The sequence below is a fragment of the Kwoniella pini genome, chromosome 6 (assembly GCF_000512605.2).
Source record: "Kwoniella pini CBS 10737 chromosome 6, complete sequence".
NCBI classification, from domain to species: domain Eukaryota; kingdom Fungi; phylum Basidiomycota; class Tremellomycetes; order Tremellales; family Cryptococcaceae; genus Kwoniella; species Kwoniella pini.
The window spans coordinates 1,258,332-1,272,931 of NC_091721.1; the positions used below are offsets into that span (position 1 = coordinate 1,258,332).

Below are 14,600 nucleotides of genomic sequence, written 5' to 3' on the forward strand. Positions count from 1 at the left end.
TCAGATCTCCCTAAATCACTCCTACGCGGTCCTTTGCGTGTTAGACAAGGCTAATATTGAACATCAGAAATCAAATACAATTATAGATTTAGATGATAAGGAATCTGGTTGGATTGACATATAATCTTTAGTCATAGTCAAAATACGACCTTTCTTGAGTCGAGTACATTCGCGGCGCCAATCTTCATCTAATCTCGAAACAATACGAGATTATCAGAACGAGAAAGGAAGACAAGGTGCCGCATTCGTATCATATCCTCTAAATAAAGATAAAATGCCAGGAGCAAATATAAATACATCTTCAAAACAAGCTACAAGTGGGAAATTAAATCCTATTTGGTATACTTATGCTTGTGCTACTTTAGTAGCTGCTGTAGTATTAGGTAATTTACTTAGGTATACTTTTTTAGGTTAGTCCCATTGTTTTTAATACAAATACATATACAGACAATTCCAATTCGAAGCTAATGAGACGATTTGTTTGATATTGTAGATTGGTCAGATCCATATCATTGTTCTGCTTTATTAAATAGTGGAACGGGGAAATGGTTAGATCCTGGAACATGGAAGAATTGGCAACCTGAAGGTAAATGGTTTTTTTTTTTCATTTTCCAATCACCTCACTTTGGTTCTGAACACTCACGAGCTGACTCGATCCAAAAACACAGGATGCTTTCAGCAACCACTACCAGCAGCCAAATTCCAAAAATGCCTTTCGATTCCAGGAGCAAATACACCTAAATCTCCTTTCGCTTCTTCATACGACCAGAAGCGCACTGCAATCTTTGTGGGGGATTCGAATGTTCGTCAGCTATATTTCGGTGTAGCTAGGACGATAGGAGGGGTATCGAAAGCTTGGGAAAAAGATGGAGAGAAACATACAGATAGAACATTATCTTTAGCTGATCCGCAAGGAAACGGTCAATTGGAATTGGAATTTTGGTGGTAAGTTCACGTAGACATTGATCGATTGTACCTCTGAAAGCTCTTCTCAAGGATCAGACTAACACTTGATGTATCCATAGGGATCCATTTTTGAACACATCCAAAACCGCTTCGTTGCTGTCTGGTGGAAGATCTGAACCTGCTTCTTTACTAGTCATGGGCTCTGGATTATGGTATCTTGCCAAAATCCCTACTGGCGGTTTAGCATCTTGGGGAGGAATGATACATGAAACGTTTGAAACTTTGAAATCACATCAAGGATCACCTCAAACAGCTCTTATGAACCCATGGGACGATATGAAACTGGGTTCAGGAGTTATATTACCTGGATTACTTCCTTTAGATTCATCAGCTCCAACAATAGACTATAAAAGATCAATAAATTCAAGACAATTGCAATCTAGAGCAACGGATTTCTCTATCGCAGATTCGATAATATTCTTACCTATACCCAATCCTGTACATGAAAAGCTTAATGCAGTTCGAGCGGAAAAAATCCTTCATACGGATGTAGAAGCTATGAATGCTGATCTTTACGCTCGATTAACTCACCCAAATCCACCTCCTGTAATTATTCCTTCAGTATTGAATGATATATTAGTGGAAGAAGAGACTGAAGATGGACTTCATTACTCGGATAAAATTATGAACAAACAAGCTGAATTGATATTGAGTTGGAGATGTAATGATATACTTAGAAAAGATGGAGCTACAGGAACTTGTTGTAAACGATATGACTGGACTACACCTATCCAAACCTTGATTCTCTTCTTGTTGGTGGTTTGGGCACCAGTGGGAATGCTGGTCGCTTCGAGACTTCGTAAGTTCTACTTCTCGACTTTTTCAAGTGGTAGCTAAAGCTAATTCATCCTGCAATACGAAGCCCCATCTTCCCCCGTCCTCAATTACTTGCCTTCATCCAGTATTGCTCCAGCGCTCAGTACATTTGGCTTGGCGATGGGCTATCTGTTCGTGGCGGACCGAACAACCATATTTGTCAAAGAGCAGAAGGATTTCGAACCTTTGATATTCGGAGGAATCACATTTGCAGCTCTCGTAGCTGGTTTAGCGACTATGAAAAATGGTGGGAAGGATTTGGGATTCTTGAATCGGGATATAACGGATGAATGGAAAGGATGGATGCAGAGTGAGTAAATCATTCTAGCCAAGTTCTGGAGCCTGGCTGATCAAGGGTTAAATAATCCAATCAGTCGCCATATTGATCTATCACTTCTTTGGCGCTTCCAAAATTTCTGGTATATACAATCCGATTAGGGTTTTGGTAGCTTCCTATTTGTTCATGACTGGATGTGAGTATACCATCGATGGAGATTGGGCTATTGCTAATTCTGTGAAATTGCAGATGGACATTTCTTCTTCTGTATGTATAGTTCGATCAATCATTGTAGGAGCCGCTTTACTAACTTAAATCGCAGATTACAAAAAGGGAGACTTTGGCTTCCAACGTGTAGCGATGGTTCTTGTCCGTCTGAATCTCCTTTCAGTTGTCTTGCCTTACACCATGAACACCGATTACGCTTTCTACTACTTTGCACCATTGGTCAGCTGGTGGTACATGATCATCTACTTTACCATGGCAATCGGAGCAAAACATAACGAGCGACCCGCTTTCCTTTTGGCTAAACTTTTCGCTTGTGCAGGTTTAGTCACATTATTCATGCACTATACAGTCCTTATGGCGCACATCTTCAAGATACTCAATATTATCTTCCGAATTCAATGGTCAGCAAAAGAATGGTCTTTCCGAGTTACTTTAGATTTGTATATTGTTTGGGCAGGTATGTTTTGCGCATATGGATATATCAAATTGAAAGAATATCAAATTACTGAAAAACCTTGGTTCAATACTGCAAGAACAACAACTTTAGTATCAAGTGTATTGGGTATGATTTGGTATTTCTGGTTTCAACTTCATTTAGAGAATAAATTCATTTACAATAATTATCATTCTATCGTTTGTATAATTCCTATAATGTCTTTTGTTTTTTTAAGAAACGCCAATCCACTATTACGTTCAACTACTTCAAAATTATTTTGTTTTATAGGTCAATGTTCTTTAGAAACTTTTATTTTACAATTTCACGGTTGGTTAGCTTCAGATACAAAAGCTATTTTATTAGTTATTCCAACTACGAAATGGAGACCTTTAAATTTAATAATTTCAACTATTTGTTTTATTTGGTTAAGTTATAGAGTATCTGGAGCAACTAGTGAAATTACAGAATATTTAATTGGAAAATCAAAGAAATTACCTCTACCATTACCTAATACTTCTAATTTAAATGGACAAACATTATCATCAACATCATTAAATAATTCCACACACACAAATATGAAAACAAGTTCAATTGTAGGATCAGTAATAGAAGGTTTGAAAGATGGTGCAGAAGGTGGAATACCAGAAAGTATACCTTTAATGAATCAAACTAAAAAAGATATTGAAAGTTTGAATTTACCGCAAAGTGAAAATATGGAAAGAAGAGAAAGTTGGCCAGCTGTAAGTTTTTCTCTCATCACTACGTATTACAATTATGAACATATTTCCAAAAAGAAAAAAAAAGAAAAAAAAAAGCTAATTATATATAAATAGTGGATGGCAGCTACTGCTGCTTCTATGACTTCAAGACCAACCGCAGCTGGATATCAAGTAACAGATAGACAATGGAAAGATCAAACTTTATTAAATATAATCTCAAATATAAGAACTTTAGCATCAAAATACAATTCAGTTAAATTGACTTTAATTTTAATTGGATTATGGATTTTAAATTGGTTATATTAAGTTTTCGAAGTTCAAATGCAGATCTCAGATTGAATCTACAGGAATCAGGGTTATATTTGGGAAATAGCTCAAAAAAGTTATCCTTTCTTCATTGCATGCTTATATACATATGCTACATTGCAAATAGACAAAAGTATGGAGAAAAAGTAAAAAGTAGCATATCACATGCATACTATTTTGATTTTCTGCTGTTCCGTCCCAAACGTGTGGAAATCAACTACCATCATTTTCGTTGAGGAATTTCGCACATTTCAAAACAGGCAAATGTCCCTTGACGGAGTTCAATAATCGCTTGCTTCCTCGTATGTTCCCTATACAGCATGAAATTCAAATAATCCTACGTTCTTCATACGATCGCAAACATAGAGTACCCTATTCTCAACACCCACCCTAGTATTCACCAAATTGAACATCTATATCATGACCATCAATACCACATATGAGAAAATCAAAGCAAGGATATTTGTAATTTGTCATACTCACGTCCTGTCTTAGTAGCATGTTCCCTTGCGCCTTTTTCACCTATTAAACCTTCTCCACATATTTGACATCTTAAATCGAAATTTGAAGTATCAGTATAATAATGTTTTGCTTTCAATTGTTTGACCAACTTTTCAGCCGTTGATAAGATAGTTGAATCGGTTATAGGAAAAACAGCAGTGTGAAATGATGGTGGGGCAGAAGGAATTGGTGAGAGAGTTATAGCATCATAATCTAAAATCGAAAGTTAGCGATGTTCACATGAAGCTTTTCGCAAAACGAAAGATATCAAGGTAGACTGAACATACGGATACCGGAATATACAAGCAAACACCTACACTCAGCATTGAAGTCAGCTAAAAAAAGACTACGAAAACTTGTGTCCCAGCTTACCGAGAGTCGTACTCATCCTGACCAAATCGATCACATCTACCGGTAGCTACGTCAAATGATGAGATCTCGGTTCTATAGCTGAAGGAATAGAATCAGCTTGACACCTAACAACATATTTATTGAGTATTGGGTAATCTGACTTACTGCTTGGCGAATATGGATAATTCTGCCGTATTGAAAGTCAGCTTTTAATTGAACAAGATTTGCCGATCCAAGACAGCTTACCTATTGCTCCTCCCCATGTATCTGCTTTTTGTATTTTGGTTATATACTGATTGGCTGGTTGACTAGTATGACAATGTCAGCTGCGATCGTGCGATTGAGGAAAAAAAGCTTGTAAGCAGCTCACCCCAGCATCACGTCCGAGTATGTGTACGGATCATCTCTGATCGCATTGGCGACGACTTATGAATCATACTTTAGCAGGCATATAGCTTCGTCGAGTTATTTGGGACTTACCCGTTCGTAATTTCTGAGCAGCTTCAATTCCACCTTCAAATATCACTCCAATTGCGCTAAACAGACACGAATTATCATCTGGAACCACCCTCAATTGTAAATATCCAGCATCTCGACCGGGCAAGGCAATACTATCTTGCGCTTCAAGAGGTATATCATTTTGACTTAATGGACTTTCAGGCCGTCTGGGAGGTAATGGTGATGGTGCTGAGATGGTTTCATTTATAGCTTTGATCGAAGGCGCAGGAGTCGGTGTTGCGGCTGATCTGGCAAGAGAGTTCGCCCTTGTTTCGTCTGAATGTATGTTACTTGTTGATGCATTGGAGTTGGAAGTAGAGGTTGAAGGAACAGAAGTCACTATGATTTGTTCTCCTTTCGTTATTGGGATTGAGGATAAAAAACCTTCCGTGTTGGGCAAGAGTTTAGGCGGGTAACTATATTTCACTAACAGTTACCAACAATTAGCTTATGGTCCGCAGAAGCAAAAATCGAGGATGAGCACAAAAATCTGGAAGAAGAAGAAGGCGTGTACAAGCTTTGACTTACATTCTTGTTCACTCGGTGGTATTTCCGTTGAAGAAAATATTAAAACTTTCAAATCATCTACCGTTGTTGATTCTGGGTCGAAATTTATTGTAGATACTCCTCTAGGGGCTCGTAGTCGAACGTGAGTGATAAGATAAAAATCAGTTCATATTCTCATTTCTTCCGGAAAGTCCGGAAAGTAAGACGTTCAGAAAGGTAGGGAAGTGATACTTATTGTAATGTTCGTCATGCCTTTTGCAATTCCTTCTCTCGTCTTTACACAGGATAAGCTGCTTCAGGGTGATATAAACTGAAGGACGTATACCTCTGTTAGCTCGTAGATCGAAATTGACCGTTACAATAACAGGATTTTGGGATCCACTACCACTGGCCTTTGTAACGACGCGTTACCGCTAAAACGTCATTTACCAAAACAAACAAGGCATGTTACGTAAGCAAGATTGAAGAGCTTGTACCGTCGGCAATATATGAACTAAAAACGCCACTCGGCCGTTATGAGTATTTCGGATTTAGGATTATAGTCGAGAAGGCAGGCGGTGGCGTACAGGAGAAGCTTGTAATATGCATGACGTAGATCAGGGTGGAAACCAAGCTGTTGACAAAACAAGGAAAAGAGAACAACGGGAATGTAAATATGAGGCGTAGAAAGGCTTGAGAAGTTGAAGTTTTTGAGAAGAGAGTGAGGTTATATCATTTTTGCAATTGCTGTCATGAGGGATGAACGGAATATATAGATCATAGGGGTATATCGGAATTCTTCTTATTCAAATGTTAGCATCAAGCGCAGTTTGCTAATTCATGAAATACAAATAAAATATGTATACAAATACAAATACTCCGTACAGTTGTTGGAATAACAGGAGAAAGTAAAAATGTTTGCAACAGCCGAAACCCTTTGTAATAGCTCTATTGTTGCCCGGGTATTTGTTAGCTCAATTTAAACTATTTTAGTTTGTCCGCATGACGTCTTAAAAAGGTTTAACTTTGACATGAAAAAGGATTCCTTTGAGCAGTGTTCGACCTCTTCTTTGTTTTCGCCTTGTTTTGGCTTGCATAATATATATCCGATTCAGGGACTGGAGCGTAAGCATTCGTTTTTTTCCTTTTCTTTGGTTCTTTCCCTTTTATATGGCTTATACTATCGCACACTACTTTGCAAAGCTCGTTCACCTCTAAACGATATCAGATTTGACTAAAGAGTTGATATGTTGCACAATTTTCAAGAAAGCTATTAGTCGTTACCTATCCTTGCCAGACAAACAAACACCAAACCTTCTCACACAGTTTCATTATCAGCAATTACTTCTTCATCATCACCATCAAATTTTTCGTCATGCGGAAAGATTGAATTACGGTAAATCGGATCGGAATTTTAAGATTATAAGCATATTTGAGCTCCACTCGTTCATCCATCAATCAATCAATTAGGGATTCCAGACACAACACCCCACCAAATCCAATAAAAGCTTAGACATACATTTCATCAATTGGGGAACAATTGTAATCCTATAATATATAATAAACCCTCCTTCTTCAGAAGAATATCTATGCGGAAAGGTTAGAACAACAAGAATTGGTATAACGAATCTCTCGGAAGAAATCTACTAAATTTGTATTTTAGCCCTTTGCTTTTTTACAAATACCTCCGTAGAGTACTACATACGACATCTATTTTGCTTTGCTATATCATACGACACGGTACTATTATTTCTTAATAATTCAACCTTTGTTGATCAATCTATTGTTCAACTCGAAAATTATCATCCACACTGTGCTTGATATTTAGATAATCAGTCAACTGATCATATGGAGTTTGAAGGCAATATAGCATCAAATATCTCCCTGTCACTCATCAGCTGTGACTGTGTATTGGGATAACCTATCATCACTCCATTACGACGTTGCCGTCGCATTATCATCATCAATGACCTTTCTTACAAATACCATTTCAAAGCTGAATACCAATACCTTAAAACAGCCTAAACAATCACCAACTCTATCACATCTGGTATCTTCAGCCTCGCTTTCACCTACATCTTCAATTTCATCATATCAATCTTACTTCGATACTCGCTTCGTAGGAACATCCTTCGACGGTGGCGAAAGGAGAGAATCTGCGTGTAGTAATACATCTTGGGGTAGTATGGGAGAGACAACTTCATCAAAACAACCAGATAAAGAGGATATACCCATGGAAGAGGACGAAAACTGTATTGACAATGTAGCCGAGGAAACCCTAAACCTGACTCAACCTATACATTCAAGAATACTCTCCAACAAGTCGGTTGATTCAATCGCTTCTTCTCACTCATCTTCGTCATCCTCATCCGAACCTAAAATAACAACACCGGAATTCCCCAATTCACCAGGGAGTGTGAATCCTTTCTTCCCTGCTCAAAATGGGCAACCACAAATATCACCTTCAAGTTCAACAACGAGCAAAGCAACGTCCAAAGACGAATACACGCCTAGAGCAGAGTTACCTGCCCTACATTGGCCACACGCTTCAGCATCATCACCAATCAGGAAAAGTGATCACCATACTGATGGACAAAGTGTAATGCAAGATCAAGAGCAAGCTTTCTCAACCGTCAGGAAACCCTCCATCAGAAGAAATGGTAGTTGGCGAAGGAAACATGCCAGGTGAGTGACATGCTTGTCCATCTTCTTCACGCCTATCACCGATTTCACTCGAGTGTATCGCCTTTCTTTCCTTTGTCATCACCTCTCACTGTCTCCATGTTACTGTTTTGGCCTTCCGCTCCAACGTCCATGACACTCTGACAACATGCCCCTCCTTTGACTTCTAATGGGTGGCAACATGTATCAGATGCGTTGTGACGTCAATTAAAGCCGTCCTTTGGTGATGATGCTGGCTCACCTGTAAACGATGGCTGGCTATTATATTCCTCCTTTGCTCGATATCCATCTTTTGGGATCTGCATATTACTAAATTGAAAATTAATATCGAAAATATCGCTGACTAAAAATATTTCTTTGTACTCAATCATGTCATTCTTATTATTCTCGCCTACTTTACCACCGCCTCGCTCTACCCATCATCGTCGACATAGCCTGGATACGCCTCCTACTGCACCTCACCTCGCCCCTTCCTTTCCCGGCTTTACTGCACTCAAACATACACCTCCCCTCGTGCCTGCTGTTTCAGCATCAAAACAACATCTAGAAGGGCTTCCCGCCCAACCCGAAGGGCGATTGGCTCCACCCGCCCAAGGCCAGGGGTGTGGGATGGATGCAAGTTCGCCTGATGTCAGGAGATTATCGGGCGAATCATTTCGTTCCATCGGGAGTGGAAACAGCATTATCGCGCAATCCCCCACAACAGGATGCGAGATATCCGCACCTAAAGCGCCTCCTGCTGGATATCCCTTACCGTCATTGGGTATACAAAGAAGGTCCTCTGTCCCCGGGCAGTTCCGATCACCTGTCTCCTCAACTTCGAGTACTTCTGCAACCTCTTCATCATCCTCTTCGTGTAAAAGCAACAGATTAGCAACTCCCCCACCTCTTCCTCCCAGATGGGCATGCCCACCCGCCAAGACAAACGCGGTGTCTGGACGAGCCCTCTCGTTCGGATCAAGTCAAGATAGACCAGATGTCAGCTTTGACGACTTTGATCCTGAATTGTTTGAAGGTAAAGAGAATGAGTGGATAGAAATGATCAAAGGTGTAGAAGGTAGAATAGCCATCAAGAGCACGGCGCAATTCTACGATATCATGGTATGGTTGCCTGGCTTTTCGTGAGTGGAACAATACCTTTCGTGGTTCCGCGTCAAAGCTGACATGTTCATGCTAGTCTCGATAACATCACAATCGCAACGAGAGGAACAAGAACCGTTCACATCATCGCTGATCAGTGGGATGAAGGAGGTGAGTAATCATACTGAACAAGTATGTCAGAGAATGTAGCTGATAAGGCTTCCATTGCAGACCATGCCCAATGGGATATTAAGCTGGGCGAAGACGCCAATCTGAAGTCCGTCAATGCCAAATTCTCGGGAGGTGAACTTCGGGTGACTGGTGAGTTCAATCCGTGTATTGTCTAAAAAGTTGCATGCTGAGGTGGTCGTATCGTTGTAGTCGCTCGAGAACAACGGTTCACCAATCCCAAATTGACCCGTATGTTATCAAGCCGATCTTCAATTGGTCCGACTTTTTCGTCACCAAGTATCTCAGCTACTACAGGTCACAACCCGCTAGAACGAGCCACGGTCACTCGATAAACACCGGGCACCAGTAGTTCATAAAGAATTGCCTTCAACTGGCACCACCTCGCAGATTGAGCATACGAGCATCAATCAGACCGAATCTGTACAACATAGCCAATTGTACACAGCAAATAGCCTTCCCTTCTCTTTTCTAAATAATCATATATTCTAATCTTTCCGTTACATCAACAACCTTGTAGCTGTATTTCCCATCAAGTTTGTTTTCCTGCTCCGTTCTTTTTCGTCAAGTCAATTGGCTAACACCGATTTGACTTTCGATAAAAGTGTATTTCTAGAAACGTTCTGATAATTCTAATATAGCATTAGCATATGGTTACCGAGTTCAAGTATGCATAGCATGTTTCCCCTCATCAGTTTACTAAATATCTTCATTGATACATTCGATAGGTACTAATTGAATAAGGTGACGACAACAATATGATGTTGGGATTAACATAATGATGAAAATCAAGCAGATCAAAGGAGGGTTGATTGGACTAGTCCTATCATGCATTGACGAAAACACGTGTAATCACAAATCATAATTATTTAACGCACAGATCAATCAACATCATAATACAATATTAGAATCATTTTGGTAAACTTGTTGTATTTGTTTTCATATTCATCTTTTCTACTTCACTTCTTTTCTCTGTTTTCCCTCAAGCTGTTTCTCACAGGGGCGATCATATAGCTCTCAGTGATCAGACACGATATATACTGCCCTGCTTGTTCAAGCAAGTGGCACGACCTTGAGTGGGAGGGTTGAGCTGACGATATCGTAAGTTCGCTTTTGCTGCTCACCTACATGTATTCCACTGACCTTCCAAATCACCTTTTCACAGCTTCACCATGTCTTCTTCCAATCGAAATAGCCAAATATTCAAACTCGTTGATCTAGATTCTCCACCACCTTCTCCGCCTACTCTTCAGCGAGTCAAATCAATTTCGCTTTTACCTAAATTCGCCTTTGACCAAGTATCCTTGATTCCGGAAGCTTCGACTCCTCGAAGCAAATCGGCGTCTCGTGCTACAGCATTCCCACAGGAAACTATCAGGGAAGTGGACACACCTGAACATGAGTCACAAGAAATACTTGCCAATCCCTCTGCAGAGAAGGCATCGCGATCTCCGATGACAACCAAACGGGATCGAACCACTTCCTCTTCGACTAACTCAAGCGGTACATCAAAAACTTCTTTGAGCGCAACAGCCACACCTTTCAAATTGGTCAAGAACCCCAGACAATCGTCAATTGTTAGAAATTGCCCACCACTGTCATTCAACTTTGGAAGGCAACAAGCAGACACATTTACTTCATCTGCCATACCTCACAGCTCTCAAGTACCACCGTCAGATGCTCTGAACTCGGCTACCACTTTACCTATCTATCCGTACGATTCTAGTCGATACCCCCAGGTCCACCCATACGACAGCACTACGCCCACCCAAGTTCAGCCTCCCGTCGCTTCTCCCAGGGCTTCGAAAGCCATTCGTATTATCTCTCCCCTCGAGTCCATGAATAAGAAGGCAAATATTGTGTCTCAAGAAGAGGCCAGCGGTCAACATGATAGCCAAGAGCAAGCAGCTGTTCCAGCTAAACCACCATCCACTGTTCCCAAGCTGTCTCAAGCCGTTCCTACCCTCAAGTTACGGAGAGGCAAAGCTGAGATACTCAGTCTTTACCCGGTCACCGACGAAGGAGCTGCGAAAAGACACAACGGTAACAAGGATTCATCAATTTCGACCAATTTTGACCATTTTCTCTTCTCCTTCTCGTTTCCTTCGCAGCACTTGGATGTTCTAAAGCTAGCCGCTGAAACACCACTTCCCAGGACACCAGCTACTGCTTCGACATTAGAGGAAGAAAAATCTCCACTGACATCTGATGTGAATGAGCAAAGAACTGTTCTGCCAGAAAATGTGCCTCTTCCCCTAACACCCAGAACGCCTGTTCAAATGAGTTCCGAACATGGTCAGGCTGTCTATCTCAATAACAATCACCTGGCTGCTATCAATTGCCTGATTTCCACATTGGCCGAAGACTTTAAACAATTTCACCTGGACGAACAGAAGGTTGTACGTACTTTTGACGATAAATTGATTGAGGCTCTTGAGCAAATTCAAGATATGGTTAACAGGTGAGTTTATTGGCATACCTGGGGTCAATGGATCGATGACTGGACCCCTCTCAGTGGCTCCGGCTTCAACCCAGTGACACACAACGAAACGCAACCTGTTGCATCCACATATGGCTCAAGAACTCGGAGCCTTCAGGTTCAGGTCGATACTCTTACTGAAACCGTCCGACAGCTCAATCACGCAAGAGAAGCTGCTATCGAGCGAGGCGAAGCGAATGATAGCGCTTTGGAGACGAAAAGGGAAGAACTTACCGAGGCTTTTACCCAGTTTGGGCATTATAAGGCTGAAGCTGATTTACTTAGAAGCAAGCTCCAAGATACTATCACCGAATACCGCCAGGTAGAGATCGAAAAGCTGCACATCACTCACAAGTGTTATAAGTTGGCCAAAGCATTGAAAAGGTCTCACGCAGATTTGGAAGAATCGAGGCAAGTAGCGAGAACTATTTCCAGACCTGCTCAAAACGTAAGCTATGCGGCTGTTTCAGAGATTTTCAGCAGCAGGACTGATGATGTCATAGGAGACCCCTTTCGTGGCTATACTTCTCGAAGGGCACGCTCGAATGGTGAGCTGCTCTCTATGTCAATTTCGAAGTTTTGACACAGTGTTCTGATGGGTTTCCTGCTAGTTTTCGCATGACTTAGTAAAGGCCGGTGCCAGCGGAGGTGAGTGACACGGATTGCAGAGTGGTCCCGGCTCATACTCGTTCATGAGCAGGAAAGGTTCTTGCTGCGCGCCTGATCGAGGCTGCCAGAGCAATATGTAAAGAGAACATCCCGGATACACCCATTGAAAGATTTACAATCGAGCTGTTCCTTGACGTTGTGAGTGATGATCGGGAACCAAGACCAAGCATGATGCTGATTCGTCTATCCTAGCATCGTATTACTACACAATTGAAAGTTGTAAGCTGAAATACTAATACTTCAGTTGGAAAAACGGTCGACTAACAAATTATCGTTCAGGTCAATGTCGTCAAGAACATCGGCCACATGCACAGCTTTCTGGATGGCTTCATCAATGACTATAGCTCATACTACTGCGATACCGAAGATCCAGCTGGTCCCGCTGGCAGAGTGAAGGGTTAGTGCCACGTCTATATCACTGGCAGATTGGACCTATATTGATCTGGCTCATAGAACGGATCAACTTGTACTCATCGCTGGATGCTTGTAAGATGATCTTAATCGGAACTTCCCAGGTGAGTTGTATATGATTTCGTCCATAGACAATCGGTGTTGACTATTCTGCATAGGCACGTAACTGCGTAAGATACTTGACAAAATTGAAGGAATCCGGAACGCACGACAAGTTTCATACCATACAAAGCACAATGAATTCCCAAAACGATCCGCTCTTCCAATCAGGGATGGAAAGAAATCATAAGATCGATGGCTTCTTTACAATAGACCCAGATGATTGGCAACTTCGATACGACCGTGCAAAATCGACCACAGATGTCACCAACCCCCCGAGTCTTGCAAGTAGAACTCCCAGCATCCTCTCAAGACCGTCAAGTCGAGCTTCTGTTTCTACTTTGCGACCTCTTTCACCACACACAGAAGATAACCAATCAGTCAGGGGTCCCAGTCTTCCACCAAGACGTTCATTTTCTTCCAATTTCGATCCATCTGAAGCGCCGCCCTGGAAACACATTGGTGCTCACAGGGAGAGCGAGACTGTACAGGATGATGCGTCCATCGTAGAGCGAAAGTACAATCCTTCTCCTGTATCCACTCATCAACCTACAAGTGTTCGACATTCTTCAGTCACAACAGGTCGCTCCTCGAAAAAACAGGGCAAGATCGTGATACCTATCAACCCGGATTCGGAGACAGAGATTGGGTTGTCTCCTCCAGAGAGCGACGAAGACGAGCCCTCGGTACACTTACCGCATTCAGCTGTAAAGCGCATCCAAAGACCTACGATAATGCGAGGAAGCGGATCAGAAGATGCAGATGATATCGACAGTGGCTTGCCACCCGGCTTCAGGGCTCGGAGACCTGCTGTAGGCCGATCAGATCGAAGTGCCATTTCCGTGACAGAATACCAATCGCATACATCGCCCCCATGGCATCAAACACAGCCTAAGGCTCCGTCAACCACTTATACCAGCTGGAAGGACATTATTGGAAAGCAGATGGATTCGAATAGGAGATCCTCAAGTATCAGTAGCTTCAGCGAAGCTAACACGATCCCTGTATCTGGTCGACGATCATCAGTCTCAACTCAGCCTGAGGAGATGGTACGTTCTTATCAGTCTTGCGCGGGATGGAGATATTTGGCTGACCTGATCATGTCCCTATCTACCCTACCATTTGATGCAGTAGCATCAGAAGTCACTAGTGGGAAAGCCATGTCACCGTCACTATTTAGACGGTCATTGTCCTGACCCAACTTGCGCTTTTGAGCACAATATCTCTTTAACCTTGAAAGAGCATCATATGTTAAAAACGCTGGCCAAAGAGATGGTGAGTCTCGGTCCAGTTTTTCCCGGCTCACGGTGTTTGTCCATTCCAGAATTGTCACACAGTCAATCATAGTGTTTGCGAGAGGAGTGAAAGGGACTGTATATACTCTCATACATGTCCAAGTGGACCTGC

The 14,600-nt window shown here is 41.7% G+C and overlaps 4 protein-coding genes across 4 annotated transcripts; 3 read left to right on the plus strand and 1 right to left on the minus strand.

The window, feature by feature from the left end:
• Window positions 1-274: 274 nt before the first annotated feature.
• On the plus strand, window positions 275-3,748 carry I206_104918 (uncharacterized protein; the record flags this gene model as incomplete). The annotated part of the gene is made up of 9 exons (XM_070203018.1): window positions 275-410; window positions 494-586; window positions 669-945; window positions 1,026-1,765; window positions 1,829-2,092; window positions 2,157-2,255; window positions 2,309-2,326; window positions 2,382-3,463; window positions 3,557-3,748. The coding sequence occupies 9 exons, from the start codon at window positions 275-277 to the stop codon at window positions 3,746-3,748; spliced, it is 2,901 nt and encodes a 966-aa protein (XP_070059119.1).
• A 448-nt stretch (window positions 3,749-4,196) lies between these two features.
• I206_104919 (uncharacterized protein) lies at window positions 4,197-6,051 on the minus strand (the record flags this gene model as incomplete). Its single annotated transcript, XM_070203019.1, has 3 exons — window positions 4,197-4,462; window positions 4,543-4,562; window positions 6,035-6,051. The coding sequence occupies 3 exons, from the start codon at window positions 6,049-6,051 to the stop codon at window positions 4,197-4,199; spliced, it is 303 nt and encodes a 100-aa protein (XP_070059120.1).
• Window positions 6,052-7,550: 1,499 nt separating this feature from the next.
• Window positions 7,551-9,870, plus strand: I206_104920 (uncharacterized protein; the record flags this gene model as incomplete). Its single annotated transcript, XM_019154224.2, has 5 exons — window positions 7,551-8,269; window positions 8,701-9,387; window positions 9,444-9,517; window positions 9,578-9,667; window positions 9,728-9,870. 5 exons carry the CDS (start codon window positions 7,551-7,553, stop codon window positions 9,868-9,870), a joined length of 1,713 nt encoding a protein of 570 aa, XP_019012964.2.
• Window positions 9,871-10,707: 837 nt separating this feature from the next.
• On the plus strand, window positions 10,708-14,389 carry I206_104921 (uncharacterized protein; the record flags this gene model as incomplete). Its single annotated transcript, XM_019154225.1, has 9 exons — window positions 10,708-11,996; window positions 12,051-12,462; window positions 12,518-12,562; window positions 12,626-12,662; window positions 12,715-12,821; window positions 12,876-12,902; window positions 12,963-13,080; window positions 13,137-13,198; window positions 13,253-14,389. The coding sequence occupies 9 exons, from the start codon at window positions 10,708-10,710 to the stop codon at window positions 14,387-14,389; spliced, it is 3,234 nt and encodes a 1,077-aa protein (XP_019012965.1).
• Window positions 14,390-14,600: the final 211 nt, after the last annotated feature.